The sequence below is a fragment of the Dendropsophus ebraccatus genome, chromosome 5 (genome assembly GCF_027789765.1).
Source record: "Dendropsophus ebraccatus isolate aDenEbr1 chromosome 5, aDenEbr1.pat, whole genome shotgun sequence".
In the NCBI taxonomy this organism is placed as follows: domain Eukaryota; kingdom Metazoa; phylum Chordata; class Amphibia; order Anura; family Hylidae; genus Dendropsophus; species Dendropsophus ebraccatus.
In genome coordinates this window covers 26,284,351-26,301,422 of record NC_091458.1, presented here as the reverse complement: position 1 = coordinate 26,301,422, position 17,072 = coordinate 26,284,351, and the positions used below count along the sequence as shown (strand labels likewise).

General features: G+C 45.4%; 1 protein-coding gene across 2 annotated transcripts in view; it reads right to left on the bottom strand.

Moving 5' to 3' along the window:
- Window positions 1-16,358, bottom strand: part of LOC138792367 (lysosomal Pro-X carboxypeptidase-like) — a 28,686-nt gene extending 12,328 nt beyond the window's left edge. For both annotated transcript variants that reach the window (XR_011363135.1, XM_069969718.1), the window contains exons 1-3: window positions 16,053-16,358; window positions 474-614; window positions 38-139 (exon numbers count right to left, since the gene is read on the bottom strand). Coding sequence is in view for 1 of the 2 variants with exons in the window: in XM_069969718.1 (XP_069825819.1) it covers window positions 38-139; window positions 474-614; window positions 16,053-16,160 (351 nt within the window). In the remaining variant the exon portion in view is untranslated. The remainder of the gene's footprint in view (window positions 1-37; window positions 140-473; window positions 615-16,052) is intronic.
- Window positions 16,359-17,072: the final 714 nt, after the last annotated feature.

Sequence of the window (17,072 nt, the reverse complement as noted above, 5' to 3'; positions counted from 1 at the left end):
CAGGTTTCCAGATCCACAGTGACATAAAAATACTTACACTATAAGACAGGTTACCAAAGGGCATAGACTCGCCATAGTATCTGTGTTCTGCAAATACTAACATGGCGCCGAGCTCCTCAGCTATATCCCACATAAAGCCCTGGAGAGAGAGACAGAGGGACGTTACAGCTAGAAAATTACAGTATATGCTGATTTTGTTGCTTAGGTTAATTGGGTAGTTCACCTAAATATTTTTCTTTCAAATCAACTGGTGCCAAAAAGTGCCAGAGATTTGTAATTTACTTCTAAGCTGTTTGTTTTTTCTGCAAGAAAGTAGCTGTGTTTTTTCTACTGCTAGATAACCCCTTTAAGTAATGGTAAGACTTTAAGAATGTGCTCAAATCATAAGATGTATTTAGATGTAGAAGTTGGATATGTTTTGGACCCACCAGTGATAACTTACATACATCTACAAGGTGTTGTGTTATACATACTGTATTACTGCAAAATACTGTGATATCCGCCTCATTTCCGGTATAGAAGAGGATAGGGCCCCCAGGCTTCCTCCAGTGGGTGTCGGAGACAAGGTAACGTTGCCTATACGTGGAGTCCTCAAAGAACCCAAAGTGGTCTATCTGTAAGGAAAAAAAAAATATGGAGTCAAGAAAGTCAACCATATAGAAGAGGGGAGCACTGATTTCAATTTCAAATAATTTAAAGTAGGAAATTCGGATGTTCATGAGTGCAGCTCTGGAGGACAGATGGAACGCTTAGTCCACATCATGGAACATGATTGTCTTAGGTAAGGGATGACAGTCCTCCATCCAATGCCAAACTACAATTCCCATTGTGCCCGGGCAGCTAAAGCTTTGGACTATGATAGCCCATTTAAGAGGACCAATAGAGAACCTTAGATAACCCTTCCATGTTCTTCATGGCTGGAACTAGAAAGTTTGGAATTGACCGCTACAATATTTTTGGGTATTGTTTGCAATCAATTTTGTGGCGCACCACTGTAATCATTACTTATACTGTAATCACGTTATATGTCAGGTGGTTGTGACGGCTCAGCCAAAGCTGTAAGTGTTGTGATGCCAGTGCTAGTCCAGCACACAAGTATGGTGTTGGTACCTGCTTTGTGTTGTTGCTGGTTGTACTGTAACCCAAATGGTCAGTGACCTGCCGGGTAGTGATGGGTCCTTTGGGCTCTTGTCACTGTAGTCCTGAGTGGGAATTGACCCACCCAGTCCATCGGTACCGCCACCCACAGAAAGGGGAAAAATAACCCAAGGTGTGCGGCCAGTGTGCATAGGGGCTGGTGCGGAGGAAAGGATGACCGAGTCCCAGTGATACTAAAAATATAACAGCTTTACTGTACAGTCTCTTGATAGTACAAAACACTTTGCCAGCACATAGATAAATCTTCACATGGATTGTAGTGCTTGAACTCATTTGTACTGAGGAGATACTTGATGAAGTAGGGTAGAGTAGAGGTAGTTGTAGCGGTGCGTGAAGAGTTGAAAGTAGAGTAGAGCAGTGTAGAGGAGAATAGTTTGTCAAGGGAGTCCCAACCCAATGTAGCAATGTACTCTGCCGAAACTTGAAAGAATACATGAGAGTGAGAAGTACTTGTACCTGTGTATAGACTATAATCTGACCACCTTCTGCCCCACAGTGTCGAGGGTGATACAAGCCCCAGCCTTAGTTATCTGGGTGAAGCTAAGTTTCCGAGCCCTCCCGGTTACCTGCACTGCGAAATAGCATACGTAGACCTTCTGGTAGCTTTGTCCTATCCAGGCTAGTTCCTCTTGTGTAGCAGGATACTGCCCTGCACCTTTTAGACTGGTTCACGGCGTGGGCTAGGATGTTCCCAGACTCCTCTCTCTTTGTAGTGAATAGCAGATATAGTAGGAATACTGAAAAAGCTGAGCATCTCTAGTTGCGTCTGCATACGCACGGGTCTTAGACTCAACTCACTAAACACACACTTAACTAACTTCCTCCCACACAGGGCTAACTAACTACTCCCCTAGGGGCTGTTTTTGTGTGTGTGTGTGTGTGTGTGTGTGTGTGTGTGTGTAGAGCAGGGATAGTCAGAAGAAGAAAGAGCATCTCCTATAGGTCAGCACTAAACACATGGTACAATAACAATAGTAACCCATTGCTAACTTCAGCTGTGCAACCAAGAACAGAGGTGTAAAAGAACACTGACATCTAGTGGTGAAACTACAGTATACTACCTTCATCACCACTTAACCTGGAGTGAGGACTTTACGACAGGTGCCTAAGGCACTTAACAGTGGGACACCACATATAGATTATTGAAGCCTTCATCCTCTTCATTATGTTGCAAGAAATCTCAATCATGTCATTTTCACACAATTTCTGACAAGAAGAGATGAACCCAGAAGTGGAGGGTGGCTTCAGCAACAGATAGAGAACAGTGCCAGCTCTGTGCCAGCCTATAATAGGTCTGAGAGGTAATGTGTCTCCTTGGGGAGAACACCAAGCTGATGCGGGGAGTCTCATAGACCAGAATATGCTTCCTGGGAAAATAATATGCAAATTAGCCCCCTGGTCGACAAAGGGGGCGTATCCCCGAAACGGCCGTCCCAGGACGCGTACACACCTGAACCCTCTCCCTCCCCGAGCTCTGTGAATTGCAATAAAGCCGCTAAGCTGAAAGTCCAAGGGTGAGTGCGACTGCATATTTCTCCTTTTCCACTTTAGCTATAAGAAAACTGTCCCTCTAGTGCCACCTATTGGAGGTAGCTGCACATAAATAGAACCAGACTGAGAATTAGGATGGGTCCTCTTGCTTTTAGAGGAAATTCTCCAAGCTATTTTACGATCAGAAAGTGACTTACAGCTTAGTTACTTCCAGGGGCACTAGAGAGCCAGCATTCTTCCTTCTGGCGGAGGGCTAGCTTGTCTAGCCAATAGCAGTGGGCAGGAAACAGAACATATTTCTTATCAGTTATGGTGGCGATAAAATGTTGCAGAATCATTGGACCAGGAGAATATTAAAAGGCGTTACCCAAAATTCAAAATGCATAGCAGCATAGCCGGGTTTTTTTTGGGGGGGGGTTCCAAAAAACAGTGCCACCCCTGTCCTCAGGATGTGTGTGGTATTACAACTCAGGTCTACTTTCTTCAATGAAACCAGCTGCAATACCACACACAAATTAAAGAGACTCTGTCAGTAGGTTTAGGCTGTCCTATCTCAGGGCAGCATAAACTAGTGACAGAGAAGCTGAACAGAATAATGTATCACTTAAAGGGGTATTCCGGGGAAAATCAATAAATTAGCATTGGAAAGGGTTAACCAAGGTTAACCCTTTCCTAATATACTTACCTGTCCGTTTTTGGCCCCCCAAGGAGATCTCCCGTCTGGTCATGTGATGGTCCAGGCTGTGACTCGCAGATCCTCTTCTCCTTCCGGTTCGGTGACATCACCATACCGGGCTGGTGTCTGGCTCTCTTTCTTATTAGCAGCAGAGCACTGTACCCTGACTGGCTTGGTAGCGTGTAGCCAATCAGGGTTTAGTGCTCTGAATCCCCCCCCCCCCCCCAGCTGCTTTGCAAAGTTAGCCGGGGCTTATCTCCCTGGCCCCCTCCTTCCTGCATCCATACCCGATCCTGCCCCCTCCCTGTGCTAAAACCCTGATCCTGCCGCCCCCTCCCTGTGCTATAACCCAGATGGGGGGGATGGGACTCAGAGCACTAAACCCTGATTGGCTACACGCTACCAAGCCAGTCAGGGTACAGTGCTCTGCTGCTAATAAGAAAGAGAGCCAAACGCCGGCCCGGTATGGTGACGTCACCGAATCGGAAGGAGATGAGGATCCGCGAGTCACAGCCTGGACCATCACGTGACCAGACGGGAGATCTCCTTGGGGGGCCAAAAACATACAGGTAAGTATATTAGGAAAGGGTTAACCTTGGTTAACCCTTTCCAATGCTAATTTATTGATTTTCCCTGGAATACCCCTTTAAATTGTTCTGTGCAGTTGATCCAGAAATATCCCCCTGAATAACAAGGACAATAAGTAGTCCTCTCCATCATGTACATGAGCTCAGCTGGATATTCATGAGAAGCAGAAAACTCCGCCCACCAGCTGCTGATTGGCAGTTATCTTTCCATGCTGTGTATAGACAGCAACTGTCAATCAGCAGCTGAAGGGTAGGGGGAGGGGTGTGGTAAGAATCCTATTGTCCTGCATATTAGGAGAACAGCTGAACAGAATGGTGTAAGTAATACACTGATCTGTTCAGCATTTCTGTCACTGATTTATGCTTCCCTCATTTAAGGCGGCATAAACCTAGTGACATATTCCTTTTAATGACAAGAGTGGTGCTGTTTTTTTTTTCTGGGGGGAAAAAATCAGCTATGTTTTTTCTAATCCTGGAAACCCCCTTGAGAACCAGTAGACCATTAGATGCAGACAGTTCTTTTAAAGCACTTGATGAAAAATTTGCTGCACCTACCGTGTACAACTTTCACAATGGGAGGGTGACTACTTATTGCTGAGTGGTATGTAGTGTATGGAGCACTGTATGGCACTATCATTGTGATATTCTATGCATCACTTGTGGTTTGTTAACTTTTATTTTTTCCTGTAATGCTGGAAACCATTTGCCAAGTACAGATGTGGTGACCCCCGGTGTGGAGGTACGGCTGGTCACTCGTCACATGGTAAAGTGTGATGCCAGTTCTATGGTGGTTGGCCGAGACACAGCCGGGCCCAGTGATGTTATGTCATGACACCAGTGCAGGTTGGGCACACAGGTATGGTGGCACGCCTGCTTTTAGTTTAAAGGGCCGGTTGCACATTGTTCCCCTGTGGACAGTGACCTGCCGCGTTGTTGCGCGGTCCCTTGGGCTGTTGTCACGTTGATCCGGAGTGGAATAATGACCCATCCGGACTATTGGTACTGGCACAGAAAGGGGAGATGACCCAAGGAGTGTGTATATACTGTGTTGGTATGAGGAATGACAGAGTCTTGTTATCATAAATAAAATCTGTGTTACTTGGAGGGTACTTGTATGCAGCAGATGATACAGCTTTGCATTGATATAAGACTTTATACTTAATAGGACACTTGATAGTTTAGGATCCAGATCTGTAGTGAGAGGATAGGGAGTAGTACAGTTGTGTGGACTGAGTTGTGTGCTGAGAGGTAAATAGAAGTATCAGAAGAGTAGAGAGGAGGATGTCGTGAGAGTCCCAACCCAAGTAGTACTGTGCTCTGCCGGGATGTCGGAGGTAGAAATAGAAGAATAATTGAGAAGAGAGAGAACACTTGTGCCTGTGTTTTGACTCTTTGGTCTTTGCACCACCTATTGCCCTACCAGTGTCAGGGGACCCATCCTAGTGGGTGACACAAGCCCCAGACCTTGTTGGGATGAGCAGAATGCTGAGGGTATGTGCTTACACCCGCGCTGCGAGATAGAGTTCATAGGCTTCTAGCAACTTTGCTCTATCCAGATCAGTTCCTAGCCTTGCTTTGTGGATACTGTCCTGCACTGTGTCTCTCATTGTCCACGGCGTGGGTTGAGATAATCTCTGACTTTTCCTCTCTAGTGAAGGGTTTAACACTGAATAGTGCTGAGTACAGTTACTGGAGAAGAAAAGGTTAGCTTCATGTGCCTAGGTCTGCTTCTAGACTGCACACTGAGACTGGGGATCTGGCAGAGGGCCAGGGCACAACTGGACTGCTATAGAGAACGTTCTGGCTTGTGTCCTTCCTCTACAAAGACTAGCGACAAAAAACCTCTACGCTTCCTCTACCCACGTGACTTCCTATCTACAGCCCCTGTAAGGTGTGCTGTGAATGGGTGAAGAGTGCATATGTAAGAAGTAAAGAGAGAAATAATAGGACAGAAGAAGAAGACATGCTCATTGGTCTACAGATCCATATGACATACAAACAAACAATAACCCCTTCAATACTACAGCTGTGCACTGACTAAGTACATATACTTACAATAGTGTCATCTTGTGGCAAAACTTTAACACTACTTCATCACCACTGACACAAAAAGTACAGGCTTTTGCGAAGGGTGTAACTATGAGCAACACCCGTGGTGGGACACCACAAACACATAACTTAAATGCAGCAGCAGCCGGCAGTGCTCTCTTTGGCTGGTCTCCCTGAGATCAGTGATCTGTTTCTCTTATGGCTTTACTAGGCATTGCTCCTACCTAAACAGAATCCTGCTCAACACTGATGAGGGGCAGCACCCGAAACAGCTGTCTGTGGATGGTTACCTAGCCTTGGTTTATCCCTTGTCATTACATTGACTTATAGGGCCACTTAATATGGTGGTTTCCCTACAGGAGCCACCCCTCGGCCGGGTCCTTCCCGGAGGGATATCTGGCTAGTCCTGTGTTTCAAGACTCTTAAATGAGGCTCCACAAGCTCTTTTTTTTTTTTGCATATTTATGTTTCCCAGGGGGCAATGCACCTAGGATTTCATTCATTGAGCTTTTTAACTAGCAGCCGGCAGTGTTCTCTTTGGCTGGTCTCCCTGAGATCAGTGATCTGTTTCTCTTATTCTCACCCTGTCAGCCTTGATTATTAGATATCAAGGCAGGTGCGGAACACAGAAGCTACCAGGCCCTCCCCAATAATGTGTGGTTCAGGCAGCCAAAAAGTGAAGAGATAGTCCCTTTAAAAAGTCATTGCTGATTGCAGAGTTTGTTTCCATGTCCCTTGTACATTTGGTGTCTTTTTTTCTAAGTTATTCCAGTTTTCTTGTGTTTGTACTTTGAAGTTGCTAAAATGCTGTTTTGAATTTTGATGACTTGTGTGATGTTTGTTTAGTTCTTAGTTCTGCAAACATCTGGGTCCTAGTGCCTGCGTTGTGTTCAGAAATTATGGATAACTACAGTAGCTAAGGTTAGTTCTTTGTAATTGTTCCTCTTCTGTTTTCTATTAGCAAGTTAGTTGCTGTTCTTGTTAACTGATTAATACAATATGTGCTTTGTATGCTTTACATTCAGTTTTCGCTCTGCACTCCAATCACCCAGGCCAGGAAAAGACTTTTAAATATTTTTCACTCTGATACTAAAATCTAATGAGAGGGGATGCTCAGACCTTGTACACACAGCTGTAGTGGTTTTAAAGGGTAGAAAACTTTTTTTTTTTGCAAATAAACTGATGTTACAAAGTTATATAGAATTATAATTTACTTCTATTTAAATATCTCCAGTCTTCCAGTACTTATCAGCTGCTGGATGTCCTGCAGGAAGTGATTTATTCTTTTCAGTCTCACACAGTGCTCTCTGCTGCCACCTCTGTCTGTAACAGGAACTCTCCAGAGCAGAAGACGTTTTCTATGGGGATTTGCTACTGCTCTGGACAGTTCCTGACATGAAAAGAATACATCACTTCCTGAAGGACATACAGCAACTGATAAGTACTGGAAGGGTTGATATATTTAAATAAAAGTAAATGACAAATCTATATAACTTTTTGAAACCAACTGATTTGAAAGATTTTCTTTTTTTTCGCATAAATATCCAAGAAATTGCAGCACCACCTCTGACTTGTATAGAAATGTATGAGGAAAACATGAACATGAGGAAGAGGGAAGTTTGGAAGGGGTATGAGGTGCGTATAGTCTATAAGGGTCAATACATAGGATCAGGTTACATTACAGGTAACTACAGGTTCCAGAATGCAATGCTTTCCCTTAGCTGTTCATCACAGTCCCCCACCCTGCCCATTCCCTGCCCAAAGCTGTTGCCGAACATCTAGGCTGTGTTCACACATTGCAGTTTCATTGTGTTACTGAATTAATTGCACTACTTTATCATTTCATTGTGGTCCCACCCACACAGCACACAGTTACTATCTATAACACCACACAGCACACTGTATTCTCTACCTGTAACACCACACAGCACACTGTATTCTCTACCTGTAACACCACACATCACGCTGTATTCTCTACCTGTAACACCACACAGCACGCTGTATTCTCTACCTGTAACATCACACAGCGCGCTGTATTCTCTACCTGTAACACGACACAGCATGCTGTATTCTCTACCTGTAACACGACACAGCACACTGTATTCTCTACCTGTAACACCACACAGCACACTGTATTCTCTACCTGTAACACCACACAGCACTCTGTATTCTCTACCTGTAACACCACACAGCACGCTGTATTTTCTACCTGTAACACCACACAGCACGCTGTATTTTCTACCTGTAACACCACACAGCACACTGTATTCTCTACCTGTAACACCACACAGCACACTGTATTCTCTACCTGTAACACCACACAGCACGCTGTATTCTCTACCTGTAACACCACACAGCACACTGTATTCTCTACCTGTAACACCACACAGCCAGCTGTATTCTCTACCTGTAACACCACACAGCACGCTGTATTCTCTACCTGTAACACAGATATTGGAATAAAGTAAGTTTCCCTTTAAACTCTGCATTGTTTGGAAATCCTATCTGGATTGAATAGAGTGGAGACCAAAGGCTGACAGTGCGCTGGGCCACTCCGCTGAGAGTAGTAGTAGGTGGTAGTACTGGGTAGGGACCCGGTTAGCCACTTGCCTGATGGTATGTCACAGTATGGGCACGAGGGATAGCAGCTGTAGACCGGGAACCTGACCAAGCGGAGGCCGAGCAATTCTTCGTTGTCCTTAGTCAGGGCACCAATAATTACACCAATGCCAAGGTTCAGAAACAACGGTAGTTGTGTATTTATTATAACGGTGGTAACTCGTAGCAACAGTCTCTCCGGGTGCAACCAGGTATAAGGCAGACTTGGATAAGGCAGAGTAATGGGTGATGCTGCAATGGGCTCTGAGAGTAACGTACTGGATGATGGGAGTAGTAGTGATACTGAAGTTGAGATGCTGGGCGGAATAAAACAGAGATGAATACTTGCTGTTGATGATTAGAGAAGATGATGAGAGGAATGACTGAAGAACGGCACCCAGATCTTTAGTATAGATGAGGATTTTGAGAATTGAGAATAAAGACACAGCCAGGTCCCGACTGGACCGGAACACTTCTAGTAACACTGGAGCAGCAGAGCACACTTGTCTCTCTCCTGGCAGTGGAGAGAGGAAACACACCACCTGTCCCCTTGAAGGTAGGAGACAGGAATCAGGTAGAGAGGAAGTCACATGGTATTCCCAGCCAAAGCTCGATGGCTATTGGGGTTACCATGGAAGCAGGGGACAGTCACGTGACACCAAGCCATTGTATTATCACACCATTAGGACATATAGGACCAAATATACATGAAAATGAGTGAAACAGCAGACCTGAATACTGAGAGGGGTGACACATCATACAGTTTGCAGTGGACCATAGTTTTCCAGAACAGAGGCAATAACATATTGACTGACTCAGATATAAAGATACACTTTGAAGGAAACAACAAGAAAAGGAACTCTGTTCTGGGACACTGCAACAGGGCATGATGGGAATTGTAGTTTTCGCAGCCCCAGGTAAAGGGTTTCAGGCCTCTTTGCTACATAAGAAGTATTATAACAATTTTGTCATTTGGACCCAGGATAGCTACCCCTAGCTAAAGGATACAATGAGTAGTTTGCACTGAATGTAAAAATGTAAAGGAGATCTACAAACTCTAGTTATGTGTCTGAGTCTATAGCAAATTGTATACAGCGAAGCCTCTCTCAGACCACCACCCCAAATTGCATTGCACTGGTCACAAGACATCTGGTCTGGATGAACACGTTTCAGACGTAGATGTAGCAGAGCTGAGTTTGTTAGTCATGGTTTACAGCGAACTGCAGCTATCCGCCTCTGTGTCCCAGGTCTCGTCTCAACTCAAAGCGTCCAATGACAAATCCATCTCTGCTACATCTGTAGGAGCGATTCTCCATCCGGCATCAGGTATTTGGGTCAGCTGAGTTCAGTTCTGTGCTGACCATGGCAAGGAAGAAATTATAATCAAAGGATTACGAAACTCTGGTAGACGTAGACTCATAACTAGAGATGAGTGAACCGGGTTCGGGTTTGTGTCCATCCAAACCCGAACGTTCGGTATTTGATTAGCGGTGGCTGCTGAACTTGGATAAATCTCTAAGGTTGTCTGGAAAACATTGATACAGCCAATGACTATATCCATGTTTTCCACATAGCCATAGGGCTTTATTCAAGTTCAGCAGCCACTACTAATCAAATCCCGAAAGTTCTGGTTCGGATGGACTCGAGCATGCTCCAGGTTCGCTCATCTCTACTCATAACCCTTAAAGAGTCACTGTCGTATTTTTTTTTTTTTGCAGAAATCAATAGTCCAGGCGATTTTAAGAAACTTTGTAATTGGGTTTATTAGCCAAATCTGCCATTATCTGCATGTAAAAAGCCTTTTCCCAGGTCCCCCCCCCCCTCCTTCCTCTTTTTCATCCACTCTGAAAAATCTGAAAATTGTGACTTGTTGCAGGAGACGTCCCCTGTCTGTTCTAGGGAGAGGGGAGGGGGGAGGAGGAAGGAGGGAGTTAGCCGGCAGCAGAAAGCAGATAACAGAGGATTACAGGCACGGAGCTGGGTGACAGCTGTAATCCGAGCTCAGACAGGTCACTGGTGATGGTCAGAACAGATAACGGGTGAGGGATTTGTAGATTAACTCTTTGTTGTCCTGTTTTGGTCTTTTCTTTAGCTCTCTCCATAGGAGAACAATGAAGACAGGGGGGAGAGCTTCAAACTGCTTTTTCATGATAAAAATGCATTTTTCGGATAATAAACCCAATTACAAAGTTTCTTAAAATCGCCTGGACTATTGATTTCTGCAAAAAAAAATTTCACGACAGTGACACTTTAACCCCTTAAGGACCGGGCCTGAAATGGCCTTAAGGACCGGAGCAAATTTTATGAATTTGACCAGTGTCACTTTATTCATTAATAACTTCGGGATGCTTTTACCTATCCGGCTGATTCTGAGATTGTTTTCTCGTGACATATTGTACTTCACATTTCTTGTAAATTGGAGTCGATACTTATAACGAATCTTTATGAAAAAACCCAAAATAGCGTGAAAAATTGTGAAAAAAATGCATTTTTTCCAACTTTAAAACTTTTCTGCTTATACAGAAAATGGTTATACCACATAAATTATATATTAAATAGCATTAGCAACATGTCTACTTTATGTTGGCGGCATTTATTAAACTATATTTCATTATTTTTAGACAATAGGAAGCTTAAAACATTAGCAGCAAATTTCCAAATTTTCAGTAAAATTTCAAAATCAGATATTTTTAGGGAACTGTTCAGGTTTAAAGTGTATTTGAGGGGACTGTGTGTTAGAAAGCCTCACGAAGCACCCCATTTCAGAAACTGCACCCCCTAAACTCTGCAAAAGCACATCCAGAAAGTTTTTTAACCCTTTAGGGGAGTCACAGAAATAAAAGCTAAGTGTGTAAGAAATTTGAAAATTTTAATTTTCTGTGCAGAGATTTTATTGTAATCCAATATTTTTCATAATTATAAACCTATTACCAGAGAAATGCACCCCAATATTGATTGCCCCGTTTCTGCAGTTTATAGAAATACCTCATATGTGGCCCTATTGCGCTATTTGACGCAACCACAAGCCTCAGATATAAGGGAGCGCCTAGTGAATTTCAATGGCTCCGTTATTTTTGGTCATTTTTGACTGTACCACTTCAGGTTGGCAGAGGCTCTGGGGTGCCAAAACCTAAAAAACACCCCTAAAGGGACACCATTTAGAAAACTACACCCCTCAATGAATGTAACAAGGGGTGCGGTGAACATCTGGACCCCACAGGTGCTTCACAGATTTTCCAAACAATATGGCTTGAAAAAAGACTAAAGTATTTTTTACACTAAAATGTTGTTCTAGCCTTCAATTTTTCATTTTCACAAAGGGATAAAAGGAAAAAAAAAACACAAAACATGTAGCGCAGTTTCTCCCGAGTACGGAAATACCCCACATGTGGACATAAAGTGCCAAGCGGGCGCAGGACGAGCCTCCAAAGGGAAGGAGCGCCAATTGGCTTTTGGAAGCTGGATTTCACTGGAATGGATTTCAAGGGCCATGTCGCATTTACAGAGCCCTCGTGCTGCCAAGACACTGGAAACCCCCCACAAGTGACCCCATTCTGGAAACTACACCCCTCAAGGAATCTAACAAGGGGGGCAGTGAGCATATGGACCCCACTGGTGACGGGCACAAATGTGGAAAAATGTGACGTGAAAGTGAAAATTTTCATTTTTTCACTTTCATGGCACAAATGTGCCCGTCATCCAGGGGTCCATATCCTCACTGCACCCCTTGTTAGATTCCTTGAGGGGTGTAGTTTCCAGAATGGGGTCACTTGTGGGGGGTTTACAGTGTTTTGGCAGCACAAGGGCTCTGTAAATGCGACATGGCGTTCATCATCCATTCTAGCCAAATCCAACCTCTAAAATCCAAATGGCGCTCCTTCCCTTCGGAGGCTTGCCCTGCACCCACAAGGTGCTTTATGTCCACATGTGGGGTATTTACGGACTCGGGGGAAATTGCTCTACACATTTTGTGTTTTTTTTTCTCTTTTAACCCCTTGTGAAAATGATAAATTCAAGGCTAGACCAACATTATAGTGTAAAAAATTTAATATTTCATTTTCACGCCACATTGTTCCACATTTGTGCCCGTCACCAGTGGGGTCCATATGCTGACTACACCCCTTGTTACATTCCTTGAGGGGTGTAGTTTCCATAATAGGGTCACTTGTGGGGGGTTTAACTGTCTTGGCAACACAGGGGCCTTTTGAATGCAACATGGCCCCTCGAAATCCATTCCATCCAAATCCAGCCTTCAAAAACCAAATGGCGCACCTTCCCTTTGGAGGCTTACCCTGCACCCGCATGGCGCTTTATGTCCACATGTGGGGTATTTCCGTACTCAGGGGAAATTGCTCTACACATTGTGTTTTTTTTATCTTTTAACCCCTTGTGAAAATGAAAAAATCAAGACAAGATCAATGATTTAGAGTAAAAATTAAAAAAAAATTACACTAAATGTTGGTCTAGCCTTGATTTTTTTTCCATTTCCACAAGGGGTTAAAAAAGAAAATGAACACAAAACGTGTAGGGTAGTTTCCCCTGAGTACGAAAATACCCCACATGTGGGCATAATTTGCCATATGGGCACAGGGCAAGTCACCAAAAGGACAGAGCGCCATTTAGAGGCTGGAATGGGGGATGGAGGCCATGTCGCAATTACAAAGCTCCTGTGCTGCCAGAACAGTAGAAACCCCCGACAAGTGACCCAATTCTGGAAACTACACCCCATAAGGAATCTAACAAGGGGTGCAGTGAGCATATGGACCCCACTAGTGATGGGCACATGTGTAGAACATGTGCCGTGAAAATAAAAAATACCATTTTTTTCATTTTCACGTCCCAAATGTGGCCATCACCAGGGGGCCATATACCCGCTGCCCCCCTTGTTAGATTCCTTATGGGGTGTAGTTTCCAGAATGGGGTCACTTGTGGGGGGTTTCTACTGTCCTGGCCGCACAGAGGCTTTGTAATTGCATCATGGCATCCTCTAATGGGAATGGCGGCCATACCTATTTAGCTGGGGAAAAGGGACAATTCTAATTTATTTGGGGGTATTAGGGCAATTATTAGTTTATAAGGTTGGAAATGACAGGTGTCCATCAAACTCAACCTGTGTTGATCCAGAGGAAGGCAAAAACCCCTCGTGAGGCAGACGACAGTAGCCTCATCACAGGGGAAAAATTCCTTCCCGACTCCATAATGGCGATCAGAACAATCCCTGAATCAACGTGACCCCTGAAATAGGAATAAGGGACAGAATTTAGATAATGTAGAACCCCAGTGACGTGTGGTGCGCCTTGGAGCGATCCAGTATACAGAGGCCGGGGGGATCAGGACAGGTGGCACACTGGTAAATGGTGTCCTTCCTGATCCCCCTGTTACCCCACACTCTGCACTTCTTCTGGGGTCTCCCTTTCTCCAGTGTGGGGGACGTCACCTAGAAAATGTTGCCCTGGTGAGATACGGGGTCCTTCATATCCAGAAGCGCTGGGTCCGCTCCATGGCTGCTAAATATTAGGGCGCTATTACTACTTCTGATATGTTCGGATCGTGCCGCAAGCTACAGTAGCTCGGGCAGCGAGGGACCGGAAGAGGGGGTGCTGGTATAAAAGTTATCCCCGTACAGGTGGTGACCTTTATCCAGCAGTGGGAAGATCAGTTCCCGGACGATCTCCCCACTAACTCCGAGGGGGGGGGCATCTGGGGGCTGGATTCGGGTGTCCCTTCCTTCATACACCCTAAGGGTACGTGCACACTGCGGAATCGCGAAGGATAACCCTTTGTGCATTCCGCAGTTGGCACCCGCCGGCGGACTGATGCAGGCGCACGTCTCCGTCCGTGTCGTAGACTCCATTCTATGCACGGGCGGATTCCGCTCTGCGTCCAACGTGTTGATGGAATGACGGATGATGGAATCCGCCCATGCATAGGATAGAGTCTATGACACGGGCGGAGACGCGCCCCTGCATCAGTCCGCCGGCGGGTGCCAGCTGCGGAATGCACAAAGGGTTATCCTTCGCCATTCCGCAGTGTGCACGTACCCTAAATCTGTAAGTGTACCCTGAGGTACTCTCACAGAGTTTGTAGAATTTCACGCCATACCGTCATCTCTTATTGGGACGGTACTGGCGGAAAAGACGTGTCTGGGGGGCAGCGTACGCTACGCTACTCCCAGACACGTCACTGGATGATGAGGAGGATGAGGATGAATGGAGGAACGAAGGACCCCCCATTCATCCTCACTGGCTGTTTCGGTGTCGGAGGCAATAATAACGTATGCGTCCGATACCGAAAACACCCTGGGGGTCATCTTTATATGGGGATTGGTATATGGGGTATGTAGTGGTGTAGTGTAAAACTTTATTCAATGTAGTGTGGTGTAATGTAGTGTTTTTTTACGTGTTTTTTACAGTAAGTATACAAAAAAAACCTACGCCAAAAATGGTGTTGCTGATGAATGCCGCACTTATGTTCGGCACTTATCAGCAGACCGTGGCAGTAGGATATAAAAAAAAACCACCCTACGCCAAAAAGGAGGAGTTGCTGATTAGCAGCGCACTTTCGTGCGATGCTGATCAACACTCAGCGGCGATAGGGTGCGGAAAATAGGAAAAAAAAAAATTGGGAAAAAAAATTTTTTTTTTACTACATTCTGAACATCCCTGTAGTGGCTGATACGTGTATTACACTTATCAGCCGCTAGGGGGCAGCAGAGCGCAAGATCCGAAAATAGACGACGCTGGAGCCGGAAAAAATACGAAAAAAGACGACGCTGGAGCCGGAAACAGACGATCGGGACTCACGGAAGAAGCCGAAGTCCCGACAAGATGAAGAGGACGCCGGGAACCCGGAAGACGCCGATCAGGACCCCGGGACAGGTGAGTAATGTACAAATACCTGCTCCGGACCCCTCAGCTACCTAGCTGAGGGGTCCGGAGCAGGTATTTATTACTTGTGGGGACTTTGATCGCCGTGAACGGCCGGCCGGCTGGCCGGCCGTTCACGGCGATCGGGACGGTGGTACCGTGACCACCATTACTTTTTACAGTAATGGCGGTCGGTGCCGTCCTCGGACAGCACCGACCGCCATTTTTTTTCCGGGTCATCGGGCCACCGATGGCCCGGAAAGGTTCCGATCGCCGCTATGGGCTTATCAGCCAATAGCGGCGATCGTCGGCATGGGGGGGGTTAACAACCCTCCATGCCGTCAGGGAGAGATGGCCTGCTATGTATTATAGCAGGCTATCTCCCCCGATCGGGACCCGGCCGGCCGCGGCGCCCGTTTAAAGGGCTGACGTACCGGTACGTCATGGGTCCTTAAGTGACAGTGATCCATGACGTGCCGGTACGTCATGGGTCCTTAAGAGGTTAAAGGAGAGCATCACGCTAGGATGCTGTGTGCAATGTACACAGATTAACCGGACCCCTTATTATTGTACACGGCCTCTGAATTACCCCTGGATTCCCCATAATAACATAATGGCGCCTCTTACCTTCTGATCAAAGTAGAAGGTTTCATAGGTTGGATCCGACTGCACTACAGAGCCCGCAATGCAAGACAACAGCAGGAAGCCCCAGCCTGACAGCCCTGGAGATGCCATGTCTTCTCTCTACTGTCTCAGAGCAGGGGATTCCCTGGCTGGATGGAGTGAAGGGAGGAAGGACTATCCTGGGGAGGAGGAGTCCCAACCTCCTCTCTTTTAACCCCATCACTGCAGCTATGAGTTTCGAAACAAAACAATAAAGCTAAATGATCCTTTAACCCCTAGACGGCCCAAGACATACCGGTATGTCATAAGCTACTGCAGCACTATCAGCAGCCGGGCCCTCACTGTTAATGACAGACTGCACAGATCGAGCTGCAGCCTGTCATTAGCCCCTTAAAGTGACTGTACCACCAGGCCCAGGCTGAAGCACTGGAGGCGGTCCGACCCACCCTTAGTGGGAAGAAACCCTAGCCCCTCCATGACGTGACTCCATTAGAATCAATGGAACCCTATCATAGAGGGGCTAGGGTTTCCTCACACTAAGGGTGGGTCGGCCGCCTCCAGTGCTTCAGCCTGGGCCTGGTGGTACAGTCACTTTAAATGCAGTGATCATGCCAGGCAGGCTCAATGAGCAAAGCGCCTATAACACTGATCAATTCTATGCCTATGGCATAGAAATGATCAGTGTATGTAATCTAATTATAGCATGTAAGTCCCCCAGACTTAAAATGTGTTAAAAAAAAAGTAAAAATGTTTTTAGAAATACCCCAAAGCACCTCCCCCAATAAAAATTTAAATCCCCCCTATCCCATATTATAGATAAAACATAAGAATAATTAAATAAATAAACATATTATATACCGTAGCGTGCATAATTGTCCGATTTATAATAGAATAATGGTATCATGTCGCTTTTACCCTATAGAGCATTACATAGACACAGGAACCCCCCAAACGTTACCATATTGCATTCTTTTTTCAAATTTCACCAATTTATATTTTCCTAAATAATATTCTGGGGGTTCT